Consider the following 10,087-nt stretch of genomic DNA (forward strand, 5'->3'; position numbering starts at 1 on the left):
CTTTGTGTGTGCCCAGTGTGTATGTGTGTGTGTGTCCAGTGTGTGTGTGTGTGTGTGTCCTGTGTGTCCAGTGTGTGTGTCCTGTGTGTGTGTGTATTTGTGTGTGTGTGTGTTCAGTTTGTGTGTGTTTGTCAAGTGAATGTGTGTGTCCAGTGTGTGTGTGTGTGTCCAGTGTAAGAGTGTGTGTGTCCAGTGTGTGTGTGTGTGTGTGTCCAATCTGTGTGTGTGTCCAGTGTGTGTGTGTGTCCAGTGTGTGTGTGTGTGAAATGTGTTCAGTGTGTGTGTGGGTGTGTGTCCAGTGTGTGAGTGTTTGTGTGTCCAGTGTGTGTGTGTCCAGTATGTGTGTGTCCAGTGTGTGCGTGTGTGTGTCCAGTGTGTGTGTGTGTGTCCAGTATCTGTGTGTGTGTCCAGTGTGTGTGTGTTTGTCCAGTGTGTGTCCAGATTGTGTTTGTGTCCAGAGTGTGTGTGTGTCCAATGTGTACACACTGGACACACACACTGGACCACACACACACACTGGACCCCACACACACACACACACACACACACACACACACACACACACACACACACACAACACACACACACACACACACACACACACACACACACACACACACACACACACACACACACACACACACACACACAGTCTTTATATAACTTAGTCCAAGTGGTTGTCAGAATGTTTGTCTTAACTAGCCTGATAACTCCAACATGTCTGATATGAACATTAACATAAACTCTCTACATACTTGAGTTTCTCCAGTATGCTGTGTGGATCCTCCAGTCCAGCAGAGAGCAGTCTGACTCCTGAGTCTCCTGGGTGATTGTAGCTCAGGTCCAGCTCTCTCAGGTGTGAGGGGTTTGACTTCAGAGCTGAGACCAGAGAAGCACAGCCTTCCTCTGTGACTAGACAGCCTGACAGCCTGCAAAGGGACAAATCATATTAAAACCACACTGCTATTATTTGGTGGTGAAAATAGTGGCAGTATATTTTTTTATACATTTTCAGGTATATCAGCGTCCTGAAACCTGACATATCTATTCATAAATGAATGTATCAATATTAGAAATGACAAATTATCAGTAGACTGACCAGACCAGTTTAAAAAGCTGTATCAGTCAAAAGACAGACAGTGAGGTATCAGATTTAGATTGTATTGAGTATACAGTCCACACCATATCTATTTTGACAGTGAAGCTAACATTTTAAATGTGGCTCTGTACTCCAGCATTTTGAATTTGAGATCAAATGTTTCATATGAGGAGACAGTATATAATGTCACCTTTTATTTGAGGGTATTTTAATACATATCTGTTTCAACATTTAGAAATGAAAGCACTTTATGTATCTAGTCCCCCCATTTGACGAAGTCAAACGTATTCTGACCAATTCACTTATAGTGTATTAAAGTAGTCAAAAGTTTAGTATTTGGTCCCAAACTCGTTGGTTGCATTTGCAGTTTGTTTTGGTTGTGTTTTGGGTTATGTTTTGTCCAATAGTAACTGAATGGTGGATGATGACTGGAGTAATTTTCTGTCTAACTGAGTAGATAACATGTTTCTAAACACTACTAAATTAATCCTGATGATGACAGGATTAACAAAAATCATAAATCAATCATGAAAATGTATGAGTGAGAAAGTTACAGAGGCCACAACAAAACATGCTAACCTCTCACCATTACCAATAACAGAGGGGGTATGATCCTTGTTCCTCTGTAACTTTCTCATTCATCATCATTCACGATTCATTCATGATTATTCATAATCATGGTAGCATCCACATGAATGTAGAATTGTTCAGAAACATCTTCTATTCTTACTGACAATACACGTGAAGTGACACCAAAATGACAGGACATTATTCACCATTCAGTTTCTATTAGGAAAAATATAATCTATAACAAAACCAAGACAAACTGCAAATGTATTCAACACGTTTGTAGAATCACAAGCTTGATGTAATCACTGCAGGCAAGGAATATTGGACCAAATACTAAACTTTTGACTAAATTAAGTTGTCTAAATAATTATGACTTTTTCAAATGGGAGAACTACATAATAAAGTACTTTCATTTCTAAACGGTAAAATATACATTGAGGGAAAAAAGTATTTGACCCCCTGCTGATTTTGTACGTTTGCCCACTGACAAAGACATGATCAGTCTATAATTTTAATGGTAGGTTTATTTGAACAGTGAGGGGCAGAATAACAACAAAAAAATCCAGAAAAACGCATGTCAAATATGTTATTAATTGATTTGCATTTTAATGAGGGAAATAAGAATTTGACCCCTCTGCAAAACATGATTTAGTACTTGGTGGCAAAACCCTTGTTGGCAATCACAGAGGTCAGACGTTTCTTGTAGTTGGCCACCAGGTTTGCACACATCTCAGGAGGGATTTTGTCCCACTCCTCTTTGAAGATCTTCTCCAAGTCATCAAGGTTTCGAGGATGACGTTTGGCAACTCGAACCTTCAGCTCCCTCCACAGATTTTCTATGGGATTAATGTCTGGAGACTGGCTAGGCCACTCCAGGACCTTAATGGGCTTCTTCTTGAGCCACTCCTTTGTTGCCTTGGCCGTGAGTTTTGGGTCATTGTCATGCTGGAATACCCATCCATGACCCATTTTCAATGCCCTGACTGAGGGAAGGAGGTTCTCACTCAAGATTTGATGGTACATGGCCCCGTCCATCGTCCGTTTGATGCGGTGAAGTTGTCCTGTCCCCTTAGCAGAAAAACACCCCCAAAGCATAATGTTTGCACCTCCATGTTTGACAATGGGGATGGTGTTCTTGTGGTCATAGGCAGCATTCCTCCTCCTCCAAACACGGCGAGTTGAGTTGATGCCAAAGAGCTCGATTTTGGTCTCATCTGACCACAACACTTTCACCCAGTTCTCCTCTGAATCATTCAGATGTTCATTGGCAAACTTCAGATGGCCATGTATATGTGCTTTCTTGAGCAGGGGGACCTTGCGGGCGCTGCAGGATTTCAGTCCTTCACGGCGTAGTGTGTTACCAATTGTTTTCTTGGTGAATATGGTCCCAGCTGCCTTGAGATCATTGACAAGATCCTCCCGTGTAGTTCTGGGCTGATTCCTCACCGTTCTCATGATCATTGCAACTCCACAAGGTGATATCTTGCATGGAGCCCCAGGCCGAGGGAGATTGACAGTTATTTTGTGTTCCATTTGCAAAAAAACGCACCAACTGTTGTCACCTTCTCACCAAGCTGCTTGGCGATGGTCTTGTAGCCAATTCCAGCCTTGTGTAGGTCTACAATATTGTCCCTGACATCCTTGGAGAGCTCTTTGGTCTTGGCCATGGTGGAGAGTTTGGAATCTGATTGATTGATTTCTTCTGTGGACAGGTGTCTTTTATACAGGTAACAAACTGAGATTAGGAGAACTCCCTTTAAGAGTGTGCTCCTAATCTCAGCTCATTACCTGTATAAAAGACACCTGGGAGCCAGAAATCTTTCTGATTGAGACGGGGTAAAATACTTATTTCCCTCATTAAAATGCAAATCAATTAATACAAAATTTTACATGCATTTTTCTGATTTTTTTTGGTGTTATTCTGTCTCTCACTGTTCAAATAAACCTACCATTAAAATTATAGACTGATCACTTCTTTGTCAGTGGGCAAACGTACAAAATCAGCAAGGGATCAAATACTTTTTTCCCTCACTGTATATGTATGAAAATCTTTAAATAAAAGGTGACATTCTGTACTGTTGCATTATATGAAACATTGTATCTAAAAACCAAATTTAAAACTGTAAGCTTCACTGTCCAAACACATATGGTGTGGACTATGTGTGCCTGGTAATCACATGTGGATCTGGTGAACAGTTATCACTTGTTGACCAACTACAGGAATACTGACCTCAGAGTCTCCAGTTTACAATGGGGATTCCCCAGGACAGCAGAGAGCAGCTTCACTCCTGAATCCTTCAGGTCATTGTTACTCAGGTCCAGCTCTCTCAGGTGTGAGGGGTTTGACTTCAGAGCTGAGACCAGAGAAGCACAGCCTTCCTCTGTGACTATACAGCCTGACAGCCTGCAAAGAGTCAAATCATATTAAAACCACACTGCTATTCTTTGGTGGTGAGTAATCTTCTGTCTAAGTGAGTAGATAACATGTTTCTAAACACTACAAAATTAATCCTGATGATGCCATGATTGAGAAAGATCATGAATGAATCATGAATAATAATGAGTGAGAGAGTTACAGAGGCTACAACAAAACATGCTAACCTCTCACCATTACCAATACCAGAGGGGGTATGATCCTTGTGCCTCTGTAACCTTCACATTCACTTTAATACAAAATAAGTGAATATGTCCAAATTATTACGACTTCTTGAAATGGGAGAACTAGACACATAAAGTGCTTTCATTTCTTAACAATAACACATATACGGATGAATACCCTCAAATAAAAGGTGACATTATATACTGTCACCTAATATGAAACATTCTATCTGAAATTCAAAATTCTGGAGCAGAGCACCAAATTTAAAACTGTAAGCTTCACTGTCCAAACACATATGGTGTGGACTATGTGTGCCTGGTAAACACATGTGGATCTGGTGAACAGTTATCACTTGTTGACCAACTACAGGAATACTGACCTCAGAGTCTCCAGTTTACAGTGGGGATTCCCCAGTCCAGCAGAGAGCAGCTTCACTCCTGAATCCTTCAGGTCATTGTTACTCAGATCCAGCTCTCTCAGGTGTGAAGGGTTTGACTTCAGAGCTGAGACCAGAGAAGCACAGCCTTCCTCTGTGACTAGACAGCCTGACAGCCTGCAAAGAGTCAAATCATATTAAAACCACACTGCTATTCTTTGGTGGTGAAAATTGTGACAGTATATTTTTACAACATATTCAGATATATCAGTGTCCTGAAACCTGCCATATCCATTCATAAATGAATGTATCATTATTAGAAATGACACATTATTAAAGTATTGCTTGTACATTTACATTTTACATTTTACATTTTGTAGAGAGAAAAATATAAAGTACAAATATTTGAGTAGACTGACCAGACCAGTTTAAAAAGCAGTATCAGTCAAAAGACAGACAGTGAGGTATCAGATTTAGATTGTATTGAGTATACAGTCCACACCATATATATTTTGACATTTTAAATGTGGCTCTATACTCCAGCATTTTGGATTTGAGATCAAATGTTTCATATGAGGTGACAGTATATAATGTCACCTTTTATTTGAGGGTATTTTAATACATATCTGTTTCACCGTTTAGAAATGAAAGCACTTTATGTATCTAGTCCCCCATTTGAAGAAGTCATAAGTATTCTGACCAATTCACTTATAGTGTATTAAAGTTGTCAAAAGTTGAGTATTTGGTTGTGAACTCATTGGTTGCATTTGCAGTTTGTTTTGGTTGTGTTTTGGGTTATGTTTTGTTCAATAGTAACTGAATGGTGGATGATAACTGGAATAATTTTCTGTCTAAGTGAGTAGATAACAGGTTTCTAAACACTACTAAATTAATACTGATGATGACATGATTAAGAAAAGTCATGAATGAATCATGAATAATAATGAGTGAGAAAGTTACAGAGGCTACAACAAAACATGCTAACCTCTCACCATTAACATCAAATAAAAGGTGACATTCTGTACTGTCACCTAATATGAAACATTCTATCTCAAATCCAAAATGCTGCAGCATAGCACCAAATGTAAAACTGTAAGCTTCACTGTCCAAACACATATGGTGTGGACTATGTGTGCCTGGTAAACACATGTGGATCTGGTGAACAGTTATCACTTGTTGACCAACTACAGGAATACTGACCTCAAAGTCTCCAGTTTACAGTTTGGATTCCCCAGTCCAGCAGAGAGCAGCTTCACTCCTGAATCCTTCAGGTCATTGTTACTCAGATCCAGCTCTCTCAGGTGTGAGGGGTTTGACTTCAGCGCTGAGACCAGAGAAGCACAGCCTTCCTCTGTGACTCCACAGCCTGACAGCCTGCAAAGAGATCGTCATGATTTCAGAAACACACTGTTAATTTAACACCAGTAGTGTAGAAGGACAATGGCAGATGCATTTGGTTTATTCTCTCAAACAACATATAGATCCATCTTCCGTCTCCTAGAATTGTATGGTTATAATGTTATACTAATCTGAACACCAATGCACTGATTCAGTATGTTTTTCAATTTAATATTATATATTATATACATATTCTAATACATATTTTTCTCTAAATTGAATATTTCTTCCTGATGATTAGTACTTAAATGTCATGTTATGTACTCACAGAGCAGTTCTGGAGGCTTTGACCACTGGCAGCAGCCTCAGAAGACCTTCCTCTGATCTGGAGTATTTATTCAGGTCAAACACATCCAGCTTCTTTTCTGAAGTCAGCAACACAAAGACCAGAGCTGACCACTGTGCAGGTGACAGTTCTTCTTCTGAGAGACTTCCTGATCTCAGGTAGCTTTGGATCTCCTCCACTAGAGAATGGTCATTCAGTTCATTCAGACAGTGGAACAGATTGATACACCTCTCTGGAGAGGGATTCTTCCTGATCTTCTCCTTGATGTACTTGACTGTTTCTTCATGGCTCTGTGAGCTGCTTCTTGTCTTTGCCAGTAGACCTCGTAAGTGCTTCTGATTGGACTCCAGTGAGAGGCCCAGAAGGAAGCGGAGGAAAAGGTCCAGGTTTCCCGTCTCACTTTGTAAGGCTTTATCCACAGCACTCTTGTAGAAAGTAACTTCAGGCTTGTCTCTAAACAGTGCAAAAAAGTTGCTGGACGTTGATTGAGGTTTGGCCATTAGATTCTCGTTGTTGTTGATGAATGAGAGGAACACATATACAGCAGCCAGAAACTCCTGAATGCTCAGATGCACGAAGCAGTACACCTTGTCCTGGTACAGCCCACATTCCTCTTTAAAGATCTGTGTGCACAATCCTGAGTACACTGAGGCTTCATTGACATCAATCCCAGCCTCTTTCAGGTCTTCTTCATAGAAAATCAGATTGCCCTTCACAAGCTGTTGAAATGCCAGTTTTCCCAGTGACAGAATGCTCTCTTTATTCCAGTGTGGACCTGTCTCTTCTTTCCCAATATACTTTTCATTCTTCTGTTCGGTATGAAACTCCACAAGGTGTGTGTACATCTCAGTCAGAGTCTTGGGCATCTCTACTCTCTTATGTTTCAGCATGTGTTCAAGGACTATTGCAGAAATCCAACAGAAGACTGGAATGTGGCACATGATGTGGAGGCTCCTTGATGTCTTTATGTGTGAGATGATTCTGCTTGCCAGGTCCTCATCACTGAATCTCTTCCTGAAGTACTCCTCCTTCTGTGGGTCATTGAACCCTCGTACCTCTGTCACCTGGTCAACACACCCTGAAGGGATCTTATTGGCTGCAGCAGGTCGGGTAGTTATCCAGAGGAGAGCAGAGGGAAGCAGATTTCCCTTGATGAGATTTGTCAGCAGAACATCCACTGAGGTTGACTCTGTGACGTCACAACAGATGTTGTTCTTCTGGAAGTCTAGGGGCAGTCGGCACTCATCCAGACCATCAAAGATGAACAGAACCGTGTACTTGTCGTAGTTGGAGATTCTTGATTGTTTGGTTTCCATTGAGAAGTGACTGAGAAGTTCAATGAAAGTGTGTTTTTCCTTTTTCATCAAATTCAGCTCCCGAAAAGGGAATGAAAATACAAATTGGACATCCTGATTTGCTTTTCCTTCAGCCCAGTCCAGAATGAACTTCTGCACAGAAACAGTTTTTCCAATGCCAGCGACTCCCTTTGTCAGCACAGTTCTTATAAGTGTGTCTTGTCCAGTTAAGGGTTTGAAGATGTCGTTACATTTGATTGCAGTCTCTGGTCTTGATTGTTTCCTGGTTGTTGTCTCAATCTGTCTCAGCTCATGTTCATTATTGACCTCTCCTTTTCCACCCTCTGTGATGTAGAGCTCTGTGTAGATCTTATTGAGAAGTGTTGGGTTTCCTTGTTTAGCTATCCCCTCAAATACACATTGAAACTTCTTCTTTAGATTAGATTTGAGTTCACGTTGGCAAATCACAGCAAGCTCATCTGAATCTAGAAATAACACAGAGGATATTAATATTACGTCTGTTTTAATGCCTACAGTATTCTAGGACTGTTATACAATTTTAAATTATAATACTTTATTCTCGTAACTGACTGTATAAATGTGTAAATATTTTCATAATGCATTACACACTGGTGTGACTGATTAAATTATTATTGGTATTATTAATGTTCTCTCTCTCTCTCTCTCTCTCTCTCTCTCTCTCTCTCTCTCTCTCTCTCTCTCTCTCTCTCTCTCTCTCTCTCTTTCTCTCTCTCTCTTTCTCCAACACATCCCTGCTGCTACTTGATGAGGTCACTAGGTGTTGTGTTAAGGCTGCTACAATATCACTGAGTTACAAAGCTACTTTAGCTGTACTTTAGCTACAGCTTTTAAATGTTCTAAACAGCATTCAACATGAGGCAGACAGCTCTTACTTTTCTCCAGTGTGTCAGCAAGCTCCTTCTGGTTCATTTTCCTCAGGACGTGCAGTGTGATCTTCAGAGCCCCCTCTCTGGCACTGCTCTCCTGCTTCTCATCTTCAGCATCCACCACTTCCTTATCCTGCTTCTGACTCTCAAAGCCTTCTGGGAGTTCTGGACTAAGAATCCTCTTGAACATCTTCAGCTCGTTCTTCACAAATGTTATAATATTCTCTTCAAGCAACTGAAATAAATCAAGTAAATAAGTTATGCAAGAGACTAAATGCTTTCTCATTAACACATGAATGAATGATTGACAGATCAACTTTACTTGAGGTAAACAAAAAACAAATGTACATAACAGGACCACATACACTGAATATGGAGGCCAGGTCTGTTTGATGACTCTGGGAAGACTGACCACTGAGAATCTCTGACTCTGATCTCTCCTGTTGGTTTCTGTGGACAAAACATGAGATTACATCTCCTCATCCAGGGAGTACACTCACACACACACACACACACACACACACACACACACACACACACACACACACACACACTCACACACACACACACACACACACACACTCACACACACACACACACACACACACACACACACACACACACACACACACACACACACACACACTCACACACACACACACACACACACACACACACACACACACACACACACACACACACACACACACACACACACACACACACACACACACACACACACACACACACACACACACACACACACACACACACACACACACACACACACACACTCACACACACACACACACACACACACACACACACACACACACACACACACACACACACACACACACACACACTCTAAGGGAATGTTGTGTTAGTTTAATATTGTTTCAGGACTATGAAAATGGAAAAAAGGATTAGCCTATGGATTATGAAAAAAACAAAAATAAATTGTAAAATGGGAGAGGAGAAATTAGTAGAGACAGTGTTGTTTAACTCACTGACCATGACCCATGAGTTCTTCTTACCTTTGTTCAGTAGAAAAGTCTCCCTCTCTAAACACCATAGGAGGTTCCATAGACCAGTCACTCTTCATGGACACACAGCTGGGTACAGGGGAGGCTGGTCTCTCCTGCTTGATTGGACTTCAACACAACAGAGACAAACATTACGTCTCTCATCTACTCTGAGCTCAGATGGGGAAACATGAGAAGAGTTTCATTCCAAAATGCTATATATCCATTTTCAGAAATGTTCGTAAATTAGCTTCTATTGTTTAACGAAATTATCAAATAAATGGTCGTGTTTTTTCACTAGCTAATCATGGCAGGGGGTTGTTCAATAACAGACATGTGTTTCTTTAAAATCGATCAATTAATGGCTTCATTTTAGAGAGACAAATGTTTTTTTTTTGCAAAATGCTATATATATGCCTCACTCTCAGAGAAATAAGTAGTACTAATAGATTTTACACAGTTAAATGTAACAAATAACTACATTTTTAATAAAGAACTGTACAAATGATACACTTGTGGCATCAATATTTA

At 40.5% G+C, this 10,087-nt stretch overlaps 1 protein-coding gene across 1 annotated transcript; it reads right to left on the reverse strand.

Annotated features, from left to right (window-relative positions):
* Window positions 1-733: 733 nt before the first annotated feature.
* LOC311115230 (NLR family CARD domain-containing protein 3-like) lies at window positions 734-8,574 on the reverse strand (the record flags this gene model as incomplete). The annotated part of the gene is made up of 7 exons (XM_084190426.1): window positions 734-754; window positions 812-929; window positions 3,900-4,073; window positions 4,648-4,821; window positions 5,845-6,018; window positions 6,311-8,102; window positions 8,538-8,574. The coding sequence occupies 7 exons, from the start codon at window positions 8,572-8,574 to the stop codon at window positions 734-736; spliced, it is 2,490 nt and encodes an 829-aa protein (XP_084046552.1).
* Window positions 8,575-10,087: the final 1,513 nt, after the last annotated feature.

Source organism: Coregonus lavaretus, assembly GCF_964263955.1.
Source record: "Coregonus lavaretus genome assembly, contig: HAP1_SCAFFOLD_2345, whole genome shotgun sequence".
Classification (NCBI taxonomy): Eukaryota; Metazoa; Chordata; class Actinopteri; order Salmoniformes; family Salmonidae; genus Coregonus; species Coregonus lavaretus.